An 18,532-nucleotide genomic window follows, 5' to 3' on the forward strand; every position below is an offset into this window, starting at 1 on the left:
ACACACACCAGAGAGTCGCTCTGAAAACAGCCAGACGTCCAGACGCGCACATAACCGCACGGGGGGCTGATCGACAGACCGACGCCACATATGGCCATCAGATATTAAGATGTGAGAACAGACATCTTTTGTTATCTCCCAAAACTCAATTTTCATTTGTTTTCTGCCTGTTTTCTGTGGGGTGGGGGTGGGAAGGAAGCCGGATTGGAGAACTGAGGCTATTTTCCTCTGATGTTCCAGATTTGAGATTCTGACATGGTGAAATTTAGTTAGAACTCAGAAGATGATTTGGTTTAAAGGCTCTGTCACTGTTCCTTGTCCATCACGCACCTAATGAGAGAATCTGATACCCGTTGTTTTCCAGACTTACCATGGCGGATCTAAATATGGCATCCTGAACTGTAAAAAAAAATAAAACTCAATCCAAAAATGATTTTAACTGATCAAAATGAGCAATACAACATTGGACTATATATATATATATATATATATATATATATATATATATATATATATATTACAGTGTATTGTACAGTGAAGATTGTTTCTAAGCAGCTCCACATAAATAGATAGGAAAATAACAGAATCAATTATTAAAACTTTTTCAATTGAGACAAATTTAAAAATTTTAAAAACTGTTAATCGGCTCTAAAAAGATGTCACACAATCATGATTCAGCTCGAGTCAATGTGGTGCTGATTATATTCCGCTGGATATGCTGCAAAATTTGTGAGTTAGGATACATATTTGATAAAGCAGATTTCATCATTCGGCTCAATTCAGATCAAGTTTTGTTTTCATCCATCGGTGATGTCAAACCGATAACTCGACGCGCAACAAGAAGTTGACTTCACGTCTTTCTTGAACAGATGATGATTGCGAGTAAACAAGCGGTATTAACACAGTCACGTGAATTACTTTGCCAAAAAGCGAGTTTGTGCCTGGCGAATTCGGGGGTTTATCCCTCAGTGAAAGAACCACTGCATGTTTATATTTTCTCTACAAATCTTTAATTGAGCATTTTCACACAGGTAATGGGAAAAAATGACTTATTCTGAATCTCAAAACATCACCTTTTCCTAAATCAGCTTTGCAGGAGTGACAAAAAGAGAAAGCGAGAAAGAGAGCGCTCGGGTGCCAATCATCATGGCAGCTCTCCTCATGCTGTTGAGGTATGCTCGCATTACAATACAGGAGGGGAGATAATCTGATTCTCATATTCAAATCACTGTTTGTCCGTAAATCTTGAAATATTCATGAAAACTCAAATCTATTCAATCCCTCCGGCGCCCTCGTGGGAATTAAAGCATAAAGTCGAGTGAGTGCGCCAGTGGCTCGCCAGAACTTGATTTAGAAAATCTCTTTTTGGAAGCGATTCATGTTTACACTCCACTGGTGTTAAGATTCTTTCTGGCACGGCACTGTTTCAGACACTCCTTCAAATGCGCTTTCTTGAGGGGACACTAAACTCAGCCATCAGTCCTTCAGTGGTTTTTGGGTGTAGTGCCGCCGCTGCGCGCTAGGGGGCGCTCCGACCGTTTCCTGTGTTTGCCACCGAGGATCCGGTGTTATTCCGCTCAGATAAAAACCGTGACATTTGGTTGCTGGGAGCCGGGGAGCAGGTTTACGCCAACAGTTTGATAGACTGTCGTTTTCATCAGTATCGAGGCAGACGCGCGGATCTAACGCGCTAAAGAAGACAGAAATGATTTGAGACGAGGAACCGAGCTCTAACCTATTGAGAAAGGAATTAGATTCAGCTGAAACGAAAATATGACCGTGCTCTATTTCTACACAAAATCAGTCAAAATGCGTTTTATTACTTATTAACGAGCATCATCTATCTGTGTAATTATATAGGCTAAATGTGGTTTTGATGTTTCAAAACCAACACTTTTTACGTTTTCAGACAATCAGTTGAATGCGGATGCAACGCAGTAACTTCTTTCTGTTGCGGAGACGAGTTCTGCCAGACACTGCCTGAAAATAAAGATATCCCGGCTGCAGGAGCAATTACAACAGCTTTAAAGTCACACCAGCCTAGCTTTTTTTATCCTTTTTCTTGCCGTGACCATTTACAAAGGACATTACATTGGTTTAATTTAATATTTTCGTCGGGAAATAATTATATAACACCCATAACGATTGAACAATATTCTGCCTAATTTTGCTTGGCGCCAAAAAAAAAAAAAAAAAAGTGATGTCCATTAGAATGGACACTGGGTCTAAACGGGTTAATTGTTTAATCCGACATATTAGTTGTGCTCAACTGTATCTTATTTAATTAGTGGGACGGTATGCAAGCGCTGGACATTTCCACCGATTTCTGTGCAGTTGCCATGAGGAATCCCAGGCGCGTGACTGACAGCGGCGCAACAGATTCGTTTTGGCAGCTAGGAGGCGCATGTGGCTCGCGCTTGGGAACCAAACCGGAGAAAGCTCCAAAGACACACATTGCAAGATAAAGACGGTAGTAGAGAGTCTGTCTGGTTTGTGCGTGCAGTCGATATTAAATACATTACATGCTAATACAAATTATATATAAATATATGCATAAAATATATATAAAAGCGTATTTACTACAGTGTGAGACGTAGTAAAGCACTTGTTGTGCAGTGAAATTTAAAATCTACTGGTTTCCCACTTGTTTTTCTTTCTTTTTGTGCATTTCAAATTAAATCAAGTACTTTTTATTGTCTCCTATACGCAATTCAAGAGCAAAGTGCTGTGCGTGTAAAGGATAGGCCTGTAGCATTTACTAAATGTACACTTATACGGATGATAATGAATGGATATTTTTTTCACAACTTGATCGTTCTTCTCTCTGACTCATTCTCATACGAACTCATCAGCCATTCAATCATTATGACCAGAAATCCCGCAGCTCTGACCAGGGGCGTGTCTATCCGCCACCAGGAGGCTTGACTGACGTAGGGCAGAGCCAATGAGGTTTGAGCTCTGCTGGTGCCGGGTGCTCCCATTGGTTGGCGAGGGGAGGGTGCTGCGGGAAAACCGAACAGCTAAGCGTTGATGCTTCAGTACTGTGCCAGCGGACCCCGCAGGAGCGCACGAGATATACCGGGACCTTTCAGATATCAGAGACTGTAGCTCTAATATAAAATGTTTTTGTTGAATTGGCTCTGTGGATTATGATACTGTGTTTTATCACACGCCAACTGATATCTGTTAGTATCAGTGACAGTCTAATGTTGTAATGTTCACTTGTGCCAGAAATCCGCCGCGACTCTGAAGCCTGTTCGTGGAAGGAATCGCCTTGGGAAATCGGTCCTGTGTAAACCAGCACGCAGCATGGTTTTTGGCTGACAGCCCCGTTTAAGGAAAAATATTGCCCTGCGACCAAAGCCTTGCGCACGCCTGCGCGCCTTGCCTTGGAGAAGAGGGTGATGGTTTTGCTGCGTGCTCCTCGGAGATAAAATATTCCAAGTGTCCTTTCCGGAGTGGAGATGTTTGTGTTTTTGCTCCTGCTGTGTCTCGCGGATGGGGTAGTTTCGCAGATACGTTACTCTGTGCCCGAGGAAGCGGAGCATGGCACATTCGTGGGGAATATCGCAGAGGATTTGGGACTGGACCTTACGAAACTTTCATCCCGCCGCTTTCAGGTGGTGCCCAGCTCGCGGACGCCGTACCTGGAAGTAAACTTGGAGAACGGGGTGCTTTTCGTGAACGAGAAAATCGACCGGGAGCGCATCTGTAAACAGAGCGCCAGCTGTTTGCTTCACCTGGAGGTGTTCCTGGAGAACCCGCTCGAGCTGTTTCGCGTGGAGATCGAGGTAGTGGACATCAACGACAACCCGCCGAGCTTTCCGGAGACAGACATTACCGTGGAAATATCCGAGAGCGCGACCCCGGGTACGCGCTTCCCGTTGGAGAGCGCCTTTGATCCGGATGTCGGTAGTAACGCATTGCGCACTTACGACATTACCAACAACAATTATTTCTACCTAGACGTGCAAACACAGACCGACGGCAACAAATTCGCAGAGCTGGTTTTGGAGAAGCCGCTTGATCGGGAACAGCAGGCGATGCACCGTTACGTCCTCACGGCCGTGGACGGCGGCCAGCCTCCGCGGACAGGTACAGCTCTGCTTGTGGTCAGAGTGCTCGACTCCAACGACAACGTCCCCGTGTTTGATCAGCCGGTGTACTCGGTTAACCTGGCCGAGAACGCGCCCGTGGGCACGCTCGTCATCCAGCTGAACGCGACCGACTCCGACGAGGGCCCGAACGGAGAGGTCATTTACTCGTTCAGCAACCACATCTCAAGCAGGGTCAAGGAACTGTTCGATATCGACGCCCGAACGGGCCGTATAGAGGTCAGAGGTGAGGTGGACTTCGAGGAGAGCAGTCTGTATCAGATTTACGTGCAAGCGAAAGACATGGGACCTAATGCCGTGCCCGCGCACTGTAAAGTTTTGGTCAAAGTGACGGACGTAAACGACAACGCACCGGAGATCATCTTCAGCACCGTCACGGAGTCGGTGAGCGAGAACGCGGCCACTGGCACCGTCATCGCGCTGCTCAGCATCACAGATAAAGACTCCGAAGACAACGGCCAGACGCATGTGGAGATTCTCGGAGACGTTCCTTTTAAACTCAAAACCTCTTTCAGAAATTATTACACTATTGTGACTGACGGTCCTCTCAACCGAGAAACCGTGGAGGCATACACAGTCACCGTTGTTGCGAGAGATAAAGGGATACCATCTCTGGCTACCAGCAAATCGATCAAGGTGCACGTGTCGGACGAGAACGACAACGCGCCAACGTTTACGCAGCCCATTTATGATGTGTATGTGACTGAAAACAACGTTCCCGGTGCTTACATCTACGCTGTCAGTGCAGTCGATCCTGATGTCGGACAGAATGCTTATATAACTTACTCCATAGTGGAGTGTGAAATCCAGGGTATGTCTGTGGTCACCTATGTGTCCATCAACTCGGAGAATGGGTATCTGTACGCCCTCAGATCGTTCGATTATGAGCAACTGAAAGACTTCAGCTTCATGGTTCAAGCCAGAGACTCAGGCAGCCCCGAGCTATGGTCCAACGCCACAGTTAACGTCATTATAGTGGATCAAAACGATAACGCGCCGTCTGTGATTGCGCCTCTTGGAAAAAACGGCACTGCGCGGGAGCCTTTGCCGCGCTCTGCTGAGCCGGGCTACCTAGTCACTCGCATTGTCGCCATGGACGCGGATGATGGGAGAACGCGCGCTTGTCCTATAGTATACAGAGAGGTAACGAGAATGGGATGTTCCGAATGGACTGGCGCACCGGGGAATTGCGTACGGCCCGCCGGGTGTCAGTTAAAAGAGACCCGCAACAGCTGTACGAGTTGCTGATTGAGGTAAGAGATCACGGGCAGCCTCCTATGTCGTGCAGCGCGGTGGTGCAGGTGACGCTCGTGGACAGTCTCGTGGAGGGCCACAGTGGAGAGCGCGGCACGGCTAAGGCCAAAGACGCGTCGCTGGACTTGACGCTCATCCTCATCATCGCTCTGGGTTCCGTTTCTTTCATCTTCCTCCTCGCCATGATTGTGCTGGCCGTGCGCTGTCAAAAGGACAAAAAGCTGAACATCTACAGCACCTGCCTAGCGAGCGACTGCTGCTGCCTGGTGGGCTGCGGGTCTTGCGGGTCGGGCGGCTGCTGCGGTCGTCAGGCCCGGGCCGCCCGGAAAAAAAAGAAGCTGAGCAAATCGGACATCATGCTGGTCCAGAGCACTAATACAGCCAACGTAAGCGTGGCGAGCGCCGCGCAGGTGCCCGTGGAGGAGTCGGGGAGCTTCGGCTCGCTCCATCAAAGTCAGAACTACTGCTACCAGGTCTGTCTGACTCCGGAATCGGCCAAAACGGACCTCATGTTCCTGAAGGCCTGCAGCCCGTCGCGCAGCAACGACACCGAGCACAACCCGTGCGGAGCCATAGTGACCGGCTACACGGACCAACAGCAACCGGACATCATATCCAACGGCAGCCTGCTCTCCAGTGAGGTACGAGCACTTACTCAAATAATAGAATCGCTTGCCAAAGAAATCTGTTTAAAACCCTTTTAAAGATTTCATGTATTTATTTATTTTTTTGTTTAGAGATACATAAGGTATATAACCCAGTTACATTAAAGTATGCAGACTTCGTTGTGGAATAGTCATGATTTTGAAACGGCTCGCTATTTTACATTTGAATTGTATTGTCATATTTATAATTAAATATGCGTTCAGTGGGAATAAAACAAAGTCATCTTCCTCTCAAGGTCTAAAGACAAACAGGTTGATAACTGGTTGCCTGCAGAGGACATAAGCAACAATAATATGCTCTACTTCTGTTATTATTGCTATTAATGTTGTTATTTTGTCTTCTATATGGCCTATACGGTGGAATTACCCACATTAGAGCGTAAACATAGTGAGTCACTGAAGTGATAGATTTGCATGTTTGTGAAAAGCTCCCCGGGTTATAGGTCATTAGATATGCCAGTCACGGTGTTGCAGAGCCTCACAAGAACAAAGATCCGTCTATAGTTGAATTCTGCTGAATAGCAGCAGAGCCTAATGATTTTGCCTGCCCATAAACTTTCTGCAATGCCCCCAGTGAGCAAAACCTGAATTCTGACCTGTGTTATTTATTTATTTTTTAATTAATATTATTCAATTAATATTATACATTGCGTCGGGCCTGTTTCAAATCAATACCTCTCTTGCAGACAAAACACCAGAGAGCAGAGCTCAGTTATTTGGTGGACCGACCAAGGCGTGTTAACAGGTAAGCACTTAACCAAACTGACCTTAAACTTATTTACCCCTATTCAACTATGAACATCTTAATTAAAGCAACTTGTACGTACAAGGCCATTTCGAGGCTGAACAGTACATTTCTGGTTATATAAGAGTCATGTGGCATAGCGGTTGACTCAAACCCTCTCTCCTCCCTCAGCTCTGCGTTCCAGGAGGCAGATATTGTGAGCTCTAAAGACAGCGGCCATGGAGACAGCGAGCAGGGAGACAGTGACCATGATGCCATGCATCGCGGACATTCCTCTGGTAGGTTTACACAAGTCAAATTCAGCGTTTCTCTTGTATTGTTTTCGATTTAACAAAAGAGCTGCTGGTCGGGCTGAGCTTGCAGAGATGTGGGTTCAAATAGTTCTGTAAACTGTCGAGATAGACATTGCGGATGAAAGATGGCAGATTTGAAATAGCTCGATTGGGTTTCATCCTCGCACAATCGGAAACAAAAGCTCCGATAAGGCATGTCACGGCTTTTCGGATCTGTCAGAAACATTTTAGGCCAGCGAACCTCTGGGCGTGGATGCGTGAGCACGTTTTGGGAACGGCAGCCGTAGTGGAGAATATAATCCAATTGTTTAGGAATACTTCCTCATAATAGGGATTTACTTCAGTGGTACTATCTCCCTTCCACCCACGTCTCCAAAGACATGATGGAATTTAGATCAGTCCAGGCGGTCTGTCATCGACTCTGTGGGAATGGGACCAAATAGGTTGAGCGGCAAACAAACAAGCGATTCATTGACTGCATGCGACCCCCTCCCCAAACTCCCCTTCCACTCTAATCCCTCTTCCCGCATTCCACTGACGGAGGACACTACTTGTCCACACCTTCGTAAGACCACATGTGGCTCTTTGGAAATGAGATTCCGCTCTATGCTGCGATGGAAACGGTGCTTTGTTGCTAAATGACACTTCGCTTGAAGTGCATTGTGAAGTTGACTGTATAATGTAATTATGACATAGTTGGACACAAATGAATACAACCAAAAAGTTGCATCTTATTATCATTAATTTCTTTTTGCTTGAGCATATGTCCTCTGCTGTTATTCCAGAGCACCATATGCTGTGGCTGGACCGCTTCAGCTCTCATTTAGCCTATTTTTGCTCAGTTAAACATTAGATTAAAATCGAGATTTTTGTTGGGGTTTTTTTTCCATACAAGGTCAGCTAGCCCATCTGCCTTTGCTGTCACAGGCCATCAAAGAACGCTTGCCTTTAAGATACAGCTCTATAATGTAAAAAAAAAAAAAAAATTATCTGTTGTGTTTTTTTCCCCCCATTTGTGAGCATGTTGTCCCCACTAAAATTAATTGTTTTGCTGCATGCTATCTTCTTTAATTAAGATAATTGAAAGCGTCGCTTGGTATGCAGGCTTGGAGAGCGTTCAGAAGCGTGCATTGTTCATTTTAATGAGAATTCGCTAGAAACTGCCTTCATCCTTTCAAATTTGTTTCTTTCAGACATTTTGTTTCTTAACCAGCTGCTGTTTTATGGGCTTTTTGTAACAGGAAATGTTAGTCACCCAAACACTCGCGGTGTCAAATTGTAGACGCTTCCCAATCTAGTCATCTCTGCTAGTTTAAAAACAGGCTAAGATAAGCGTCGCTTAATTCATCTCTAATGCATAAAAATGCATCTGTAATACATAGAGGAGAACTTCAGAGCTTCTCTGATGAAATGACACACCTGAATCATTTTATTCCAGTTTCATTTCTTTTATCCCGAGGATCTGCCACGTTGCAACTGAATCCTTCATTTGGGTTGCAGGTCATGTTCAGAATTCAGAAACAGCTCACTGATCAGTAATTTATTTTCAGCCTGATGCATACCAATTAGCAAATGAAGGTTATTATCAGATCTAATGCTTTGCAGGGCTTCTGCTCAGAAAGCAGTAGAGCAGATATAGAGAGAAGGAGATGTTTCAATGGATCATTTTATTTACAGTCCATTGCCATATCTTCTTTAATCTGTAATTCTTTTTTTTCTCTCTCTCTTTCTTTTTCTGGCTTTGTCATGCACAGTGTAGGGCATCGTGAAAAAGTGACGTAGAGTTTCGAACTTCCAAACAACTTGAGAAAAAACAACATTTTGAGTGTTTTCGTTTTTGGTTAAATTGCTTGTGATGTTTCTCTGGCCTTTTGTTAGTCATCGTATTAAGATCCGCCTCTGGGTGATCTGGTCATTGCTTTTTCATCTGGTACATGCATCTCAAATATGGACTCCGAGAGAGCTTATGGTCAGATTTTGAGATGAGGACGTCTGTTTTTCTGACAACATGACACCACTCATTATGTCAGTATGTGACTGCCAAGGTGTTATTGCAGTTTGATAAAACACGCACGCACACGCACACACCAAAAAAATGGTGCATTTCTCCCAAACATAAACTACTGTTCTTTTTTTGCAAATCAAGGAGTAGTTTTATTAGGTAAAACTGTTAGGCAAAATGTAGTGATTTAAATTAATACATAAATAAAGAAATGTATATAAAATATTTTTAACTGTGTTTATCAAAGAATCCTGAAGAATAGAAATGTAACAGTAATGATTATTATTATTTTTTTAAATAGATTAAAATAGAAAATGGTTATTTTATGTTGTAATATAATATTTTAAATAAAATATGTCATAAAATTACTGTATTTCTATCAATTTTTAAAATATTGCTGTATGCATATTAGGTTTCATTCAAAAGCATTACAAATCTGACTGGAGACTTTTGAATGGCATGTGGTGTTATTACATACTTTAAAATATTGCTTTAATTTAATCTTAAATTTTAAATATATTTTTTGGGCTAATTGATTTAATGAAATACCTGCTTTAATCTTTACCAGTAAAGATTAAAACTAGCCACATTGGATTGTAAGAAAAAGGTGACAAAAGTAGACTAAAATCAAAGCATTTTGGACCTCATTCAAATTTGTATCCAGCATCAGATTACCTGAAACATAAATTAATACAAGATATAAAAATAGCGCATAATTTTTCAAGGAGAGGATCGCATTTTCATCAGGTTTGACTCTTTCTTGCAATATTGAACCACAAGTCAACAATATAATTACTTTTCTGTTTTTTCCACTGAAAAAAAGGACACTGGATGAGTACAGAGAGCAATTAATTTCAGAAAATGTCAGGAAATATCAAGATGTCTCCCTGCGATTACACAATGAGGAAGTGTCTTATCTCACACTCTCTAAATATCAAACTCTCTCTCTTGCTCGCTCTCTCACCTTCTTTGTATGTCAGAAATATACACAAAGAACCTTTGTTCACGGTCTCTTATAAAAATGAGACCTTTGAATATTGTCATAGATAGCTTTCAGATTTGTTTAATGTCTGAACTGCTTGTCGATGTTATACTTGGGTCTGTAATTAGGAGAGTCTTACCAAGCCCAGGCCTAAGTAGGTTGTTTGCATGTAGCTCAGAAGGATTCTAATCCTCTTTTAAAGCAGAAACCCAAAGTCTGTGTATGCTGACCTGTCTTCTGTCTGAAGGGCTAGTCTGAGGATTAGCAAAGAAAACCCCCCTCCACACACACACACACACACACCACTGACTCTGCTCCATACCTTCAACATCTCTGCTTAGCGCTGCTTTGAAAATGGCACTTCATTAATCCTCCAGCTGTAATTACTGACTGTTTTAGACATGGGGTTTGTAGACACAGGACCCGAAAGGGGATTTAAAAATGCTCACCTCTCTCTTCTTCTAAGATGCGCGTAGTCAAAACGACACGGCTTACACCTGCTGGGGTGCCGGCGGGGGTAAAAGACGTCGTGCAACTGTCACGTGCAAACTAACGGGATCTTTATAACGCTTTTGGTAGCACTAGCTGCTCGGCTTTGTGATTCGTAAGGTCAGTCGTTGGATATTAGAAGCAGGCTGCTTGAATTACGTGGCGCTAACCAAAATACTACCTTTTCAAAAAAGGCTCGGCTAGGCTAGGTTGGATTATTTATTGTCACGGTACTGGGATACAATGAGACTCAATATATATATATATATATATATATATATAAAAATTAAAAATACTTTAATCTATTCACCTGCACTCACATTCTACACATAAAGCATCCTCTGCATTCTTGCACATAAAAGGGGTCTTGCATGTCAAGGATTTACTGCGGTTGGAGGTTGTGTTTTCAGTTCAGAGTTCAGTATAGTGTTAGCTTTAGAATAAAAACTGTTCATGAATCTTGTGCTGTGTGCTTTTGAAGTAAAGTGAAGTGTATTTAGCTTTATATATATACATATATATATATATATATATATATATATATATATATATATATATATATATATATATATATATATATATATATATATATATATATATATATATATATATATATATGTTATGTAGTAACTTGTTGTGTTTTTCTTTTTTTGGTTTTGATTAATTGAGACAACAATGGTTTGGTTGTTTGTTTGTTTTTCGGAGGCGTGAGATAAGCTTATGAAAACGATGTTGTGGGTTTTAAGGGTGGAGCTGGGTTTTTAAACTGTTTTTAAACTGTTTAGATATATAAATATTGTATCTCTCTCTCTCTCTCTCTCTCTCTCTCTCTCTCTCTCTCTCTCTCTCTGTATATACATATACACACACATTTTCTTTTATATTCCTTTGAAGCTCATTGAAGCATGTTTTATTATATGTTTTTTTTTTAACATCTTACTTTGTCCCTTGTTCTTTTTGTTCCTTTAACTGAGACAACGAGAAAGAAACAAAAGCGTAAAGGGGGTTAGGACCTTTATAATATATCCCTTCATCTTGTAGCTGGGCAGAAGAGGCGGAAAGGGAACAGAGGATCGGGTTTATCTGCAAGCTTGGTGTCTGAGAGTTTACCTTTGATGTCAAATAGAAAGAGAGAGGGGAAAGAAAGACCTCAAGAAGAGATTACAGCATTGACTCCATCCTCTCACTGTGTGTATGTTCTCCGTACATGCTTTGATCAGGGTAATTTGTAATTTAAAAGTCACTAAAAAGGGAAAAAAAGAGCACGGCACAATCTTTTCATGATTAGCACGTCAAGTGCCAAAGACATTTCATGCATAGAGCTTCTAATGTTTTCAAAGTGAATGACATGTATTACATTTCATTTGGATTTACATATTTATAATGCCTGATTAAGTCTAAAAAAGATGCTGGATAAGTCATACCGTTTGGTTGAATTAATACGGAATGTGGCGGTTCGGTCTTTTATCTACGAGAGAAGACGTTGAGAGCGCATTATATAGTACATGCACCGCATACACATAGTTTATTGTATTTATTCATGTTTGTTTGGCTTGTTTTAATGCACTTCCACGCTTCCAGTGCAATTGGGAGCAGATTCTCACTCTCATCCTCCCACATGGACAATTAAACGTAAGCTAACCCATCTCTGTGTTTTCTTTCATAGGGGCAGACCTCTTCTCCAACTGCACGGAGGAGTGCAAAGCCCTCGGCCACTCAGATCGCTGCTGGATGCCAAGTTTTGTGCCCACCGAGGCACGACAGGGCGCCGATTACCGCAGCAACCTGCACGTGCCGGGCATGGACTCTGTGCCCGACTCTGAGGTATTTGAGGGCGAGACGCTGGCGGGCGATCAGTCATTCTCAACCTTTGGCAAAGAGACGCCACACCACCCCAACCAGATGCACCAACACCAACATCAACACCATCAACACCACCTCAATGCTTCCACGCTAGAGAGGAAAGAGTTCGATGCACTTCTGTGTAACTCTCGCATGCCTTACAAAGCCGCCTGTCTGTGTGAGTATCTCAAAAGAGAGAGCTCTTTCCTCTCTCTTGATCTGACCAGAAAAACTTTCCAAATTCAAGGCCTCTAGCGTGAAGTGCTGCTGAATTCTCCTCTAAAAATTCTAAGCCCTCATACTTCTGCTTTCCTTCACCCATCAACATCTGTCCATCCTTCATCTGCTGGTTCCTAGAATACACTCTTAAAAATAAATGCTCTGACAGAAGCAAAAAAAAATATAGAAAAGAACATAAGAGTATCCTTTTAACTTAAGGATATTTTTATCATTTAGTTCTTTAGACAACCATCTATTGGTACCTTAAAGCCCCCTGGAGGCCTGCATTTTAAATGGAGGAATCAATATACTGATCTTAAGAACTTCTAATGTAGCATCAAGAACTATTTTCATCTTCAGTGATCCAAATAGAAAGAAATCTACCAAGTAAACAAAATAGTTTTCATTGAAGCCTTTTATTGAATCTTTATTTTTAAGAGTGTATGATTAGCCTTTCTTCATGCATTTACCTAAAATGTTATCAGGGTTGCAAATAAGAAAAAAAATCCTAATTTAAAAATATACCCACAAATATACACAAGTGTAGATTTGAATCAAATTGGCTGCACAACAATAGAAATTGGCATTTAAATTATTGCTATATTTGTAAATAAATAAACCTTCCAACGTTTAAAAAATGTCCAACGTTTTTATTTACTGCAATTGTATTAAACTCTACTTCTTTACATTACAATTCAAAATCAGAAATTAAAAAACAAACATTCTCAGTTGAATTCAGAATGTTCAACAACCCTGATAATTTCATTACTTCAAACATCGCGCATGCTTTGAAAAAAATCAAATTGCTCTATGAATTCGTTCAGTTGTTTATAAATGCAGGGAATTACGAAAGCCCTCGTGTCTAGTTGTGGGAATTTAACACAATATGATGTTAGATCAAACATTAAAACATTCTCAGATTTCTGACCATAGGCAAAAACCCACCAGAGATTGATAGAAATTGAAGCCTCAAATGAACTTGTAAAACACACATAGATAAAAGAGAGGCTGTAAGTCCCTATTGTTTTGTACACAGGCAGTAGACTTATTGAGGCAGCGTTTGACTAGTCATGCCAAACATCAGCTCAGAAGCTTGAAACAGGCGCTCTCAAAAGGCCAGAGTTTATAAGGTTTAGACTGCCTACTACTGTTTGTTGTCTTAGAGGGGATGAAGGTGGTAGTGGGATTGATTGAGATATTATCGATTGCTCTTGTTCAGTTGAAACCTTCAGACATCTGTCTCAGAAAGAGTGCTCCGAGGCTGTGTGGGTGGTGCGTTTAACTTTGAGGTAATAGTTTATGATTGTAGGCCTGTAGTTCCACATCAAACCGCTCCGCTTCCGAACGGACCAGCCAAGGGTCTTTTAATAGCTTAGCACGACACTTTATGTAATTTGCCACTTAAAAAATACTGCTTTAATAAGCTTCCTTTCTTTTCCTTTTTAGCGCGGAAAAGGATATGCTAGCTCTTTCCGAGTGGACATACCAGAGACGGCGTGATTTTGCACAATCAGTAAAACTGATGGAAATGCAAAGAGCATCAAGTTTTCAGACTCTATTTCCAGAGACGTCAGATGATCGTGCGTTCCCGAAGGCTTCCGGAGCCTCTAGGACCTCAACAAACTTGATGAAAAAGTCGGACTCGCAGAGATAGATGCAACGCCGAGCGGCTGGACATAACGCGCTTCTCAGCAGGACTGAGACGGAGGACTAAACTAAACCGTTAAAATACACGGAGGATAGGAAGACAAGGAGAGAAACAAGAGGACGGCTATTCCTCTTGGCTTCTGCGTGTGCCTGTTTACAGCACTACTTACTGTACATCATAAAAAAAAAAAAAAAAAAATGACAAAAAAAGACAATGAGAACTATGACGAGAACCACCAACGAAAACTACAAAAATGGAGATATATTCACTGAGCCCTTTAGTTGTTTATGTACACACACACACCACTGAAAAGCCAATTGTACAGGAAATTCATTTGTGCATTACAAATGCAATATTGTTCTTTTAGACATGACTGTTTTTATATTCTGTGTGCGGCTGTGTGTGTGTGATAAGGTGTTTTCCCTAAATCTATTCCAACTCTTTGTCAAAAGAAAAAAAAAAAGCAACGGATTCCACGGAGGGATTTTTTTTTTTCGTCAGGGTTAAGTGTTTAACGTTGTGAGCAGGACAGCTGTGGCCTAAATCTTACTCTCTCAGACAATACGTAGGTTATATCACGTGTGAGAAGTCTTAACTGTACTCTTTTAAACTTCAAAATAAATATAAATCTATATCTATAAATCTATCTATATATACTTTTTCTGAAAGTGCGGTCTTCATTTGCGCCGTTTTTTCCAGTGTAGTGTGTAAGGCTCCTCAAGGGAGCCGTTAGCATCACTAATCCACTTTACAGGGGTTCTTAACATGACAGAAAGCCTTATCTCCAAACTTTTCATCCATTTTTTCACTTTTGGATATTGAGATTCATGTCTATAAATAAAAAGGGTCTAAATATTCTAGATTCGAATACATGGCAGTTGTGTATTACTGTAGCCAAATAGATCCGTTTGGAAATTCGAGGCCAAATATGAAAGGGGCACACAGGCCAAATCAAACACACACACACACACACATTGATACTGAAATTAACACACACACACACATATGCACACAAACACCTTAATACCAGGAGGTGACAAATAAACTGAAAAATGTATACTTGCGTCTTAGACTCCTGTGTTTTATTTTAACTTTAACGGAACACATACGAGTGGACAGTTTATCAATTAAGACACATTCTTTAAAAATCAGATGCTACACAAACCATTTTTTTCTAATGAAATACGTAATGGAAAACCAGTCTCAGCTGTCTGGTTTTGTTTTGTAGCTAAGGACATCTGAAAGTCTATTTTTGCACACATGGACGCAACCACTCAAATGAGCATTTAGTGCAATTTATTTGTTCAAAACATGCTATTTAGATTTTATTAACAGTGACATTTCAAATACATTTTTGCACAAAATGGCGGGGCAAAGACGTTTTTGTTCGCTTCTCATCTGCAAAGAGAACAAAATGTAATATATATATAAATATATTCCAGCGAAGTTCAATTTAAAGCCAGTCGCACAGAACTAAACTTAATGCAGCACGAAACAAAGGACAAAAGCAATGTGATCATATCTCATTTTCCTTAAAATTGACTCCATTATGTTTGACCTCCACTCACATTAATCTCTTTCACAAACCGCAGGCTTTAATATCTGAACGGGAAAGCTGACGGAGAGACCTAAATACAGAAATCACTGGGCTATAATAAGAATAATTAAAGAAATAAAATAAATGACTTACAATTCCCCAAACAAGTCGTACATTTCCCGGAGACGTGCTTAGGAGCAACTTTTAAAGTCAATCGTTTAACTTTTTTCAGCTTTACAGAATACAAATAGCTTCTTCTAACAGGATCTTATTTGTTTCGCATGTAAAATGTAAGAAGGTGGGCCTCAAATGATGATGTGAAGGTGGGTGTTGGGTGACGCTTTAAGCAGAGGCCACCGCTGACAGATAGATTGAAGTTGAACAGAAAATCTGTCCTCATAAATATGCTAACAGCCCCAGCCCCTGTCAGGCTCTTTTCTCTCACCTCCCTCACGCCTTTCCTCCCTTCATCTCACCCCTCTTTTCTTTCCTCCTGCACACACCTCATCTCCTCTGACAGGTCAGCGCTCCATTTGTTCTTTCTGACTGATGACATCTATGAGGGCAACTTTTGTTCTTCTCCAAAGAGAGAGAGAAAGAAAAATAAGAGCGTCTTCGGTGCTGGTTTGTCAAGGTGTTCCGTGTCTGTTCTCACTTCAAAATGCTTCTCTGTAGGGAATGTTTTGAAGATCTCTGCTGTGTGTGTGTGTGTGTGGCACTGCCAGATGTCTGATGTCTGAGGTGACAGTGAGACGTGGTGGAGACTCATCGGACCCCTGGCAGTTCTCTGAGGGGCCTCGGGGGCCCCTGCCTAAGCGTCTGAAGCGACAAGGCGCCGAAAAAGCGATAAGCGGAGCAGGACAGGAATGTGAGAGCAGGGAGGCCACAAATCCCAGGTGTGCTGTCTGTTATGCGGGAGCGGGAAGAGAGTCGGCCGGCAGATAAGATGACAAAAGAACGGCGGAGCCGGGAGCGTGACGGGAGGGGGGACCCGAACGAAGAAAAAGAGGGGCAGAGAGCCCCCGTGAGCTGAGCTCTGTGTACACAGCTTTTCTGACATTTAGACCTCTCAACTGCTGTAGTCTCGCTATCAGACCTGTTAGTGACACGGCCCCGCTGAGACTTCATCACAAAAGGCTCCGAAAAGGCTTTGAAATGACAAATGTGCCATCATACGGTGTGAATTTTAACACCTTTTCTCTAACTACGGACAACGGCTTATAGTTTAGAATATCGGTGAAATTGTGACTCGATTAAGCAGCAGGTTCTACCCTCTGAGTGAACCTTTTTCTCTCTCGCTGAGCATCTGAGTGAAGAGCTGTCAGTCCACTTGACAGTAAGCCTATTTAGTTCAGTGAATGAACGTTAATCTGTCTTTAGTGCCTTTGGCCTATTTCCTTACTGTACTGTCGGCACAGTTTACATACACACATGCTTGTGCGTGCATGTGTGTGTAGACCTTAGGCCAGTCATTTGGGCCCGGGCGAAATATGTATTCGTGTGTGTTGTTGTCAGTGTAGGCCATGTGCTCAGGACATCACGATGTCTTTGGTGAAAGAAAGAAAAGCGAAAAATAGAAAAGTTGCTTTTTTGATGCTGTGGCAGAAAGAAATTGAAGCAATAGCCTGGGGAAAGATTACCTGAGGAAGACTGACAATGTCCGCTCTTTTTTCTATATTTTACAGTCCAGGAATTGAACAAAAGACAAAAGAAAAAAATACTGCCGTACAAATATGTGCATGTAAAAAAAAATGTAAGTTAATTTATTCAGCTAATGTTCAACTGTAATGTAGTTCTAATAATAATAAAAGTAATCATAATAATTGAAAGTTTAATTGAACAGACAATATATTTGTCAACATACTTGTATTAGGTGGCCTTAACTACTATGTACTTACATGAAAAAATAAGTACATTATGGTATTGCATATATTGTATTGCAAAATACTTTTGCTGCTGTTGAGGTGGGATACGGTTAAGGTATGGGACATGTTTGGTGGTATGGGAAGATATGAATTACAGATATAACAACACGTGTATATTTAAAACATAAGTACAATGTAAAAACATGTGTATGCAATATGTGCATTGTACCAAATTATTAATTTAAATGCATGTAGTATGTAGTAGTTAAGGCCACTTAATATAAAGTGGGACCTACTTGGCACCACTATAATATATAAACAGCTAAAAGTAATGAACATCATCATGTCTATTATAATTATTATGAAAATGTAATTGAACATGTAACAATTTAAGAATAAATGCAGAATACTTGGCATCCTATCTTTCAAAAACACATATGCTCACTCAGAAGTATCCAAACAATGTTTTTTGTTTAGTTTTTTTCCCCCTCTCATACCCTGTCTGAGAGGTCATTGTAACCTTCCTAAATGTTTTTTGAAGTTGGTGGAAAAAGCTCTTTTTTTCTCACTGAGAGCTCAGAGTGTATTTTTTTTTATCCTTTTTTTTCACATGGGGTGATGACACCTTTTCACAACTGCAGAGAGCATTCGTGAAAGAAGTGTTTATGATGTAGACACCTCTCTTTCCTTCTCTCTCTCAGACATTTCAAGCAGCCTTTCATCTTGTAACCTTTATAATAGTACAAATGCGTTGTCCGCAGATTAAACAAACCAATCATGTCCTGCCTATTAAGATAACTACTGTATTCCACAGTGACAAACATGAACTATAAATGTTTATTAGTGCTCAAAAAGCAATCATGAAGCATTTAATAT

At 41.3% G+C, this 18,532-nt stretch overlaps 1 protein-coding gene across 1 annotated transcript; it reads left to right on the forward strand.

The window, feature by feature from the left end:
- The first annotated feature begins 2,715 nt into the window (after nucleotides 1-2,715).
- Nucleotides 2,716-14,896, forward strand: pcdh10b (protocadherin 10b). Its single transcript, XM_043257611.1, is given in 6 exon segments — nucleotides 2,716-5,223; nucleotides 5,226-6,010; nucleotides 6,721-6,779; nucleotides 6,951-7,057; nucleotides 12,212-12,565; nucleotides 14,053-14,896. Coding segments are annotated over 6 exon segments (3,084 nt in total). The 5' UTR covers nucleotides 2,716-3,464; the 3' UTR covers nucleotides 14,073-14,896.
- Nucleotides 14,897-18,532: the final 3,636 nt, after the last annotated feature.

This window comes from Puntigrus tetrazona, chromosome 14 (assembly GCF_018831695.1).
Source record: "Puntigrus tetrazona isolate hp1 chromosome 14, ASM1883169v1, whole genome shotgun sequence".
In the NCBI taxonomy this organism is placed as follows: Eukaryota; Metazoa; Chordata; class Actinopteri; order Cypriniformes; family Cyprinidae; genus Puntigrus; species Puntigrus tetrazona.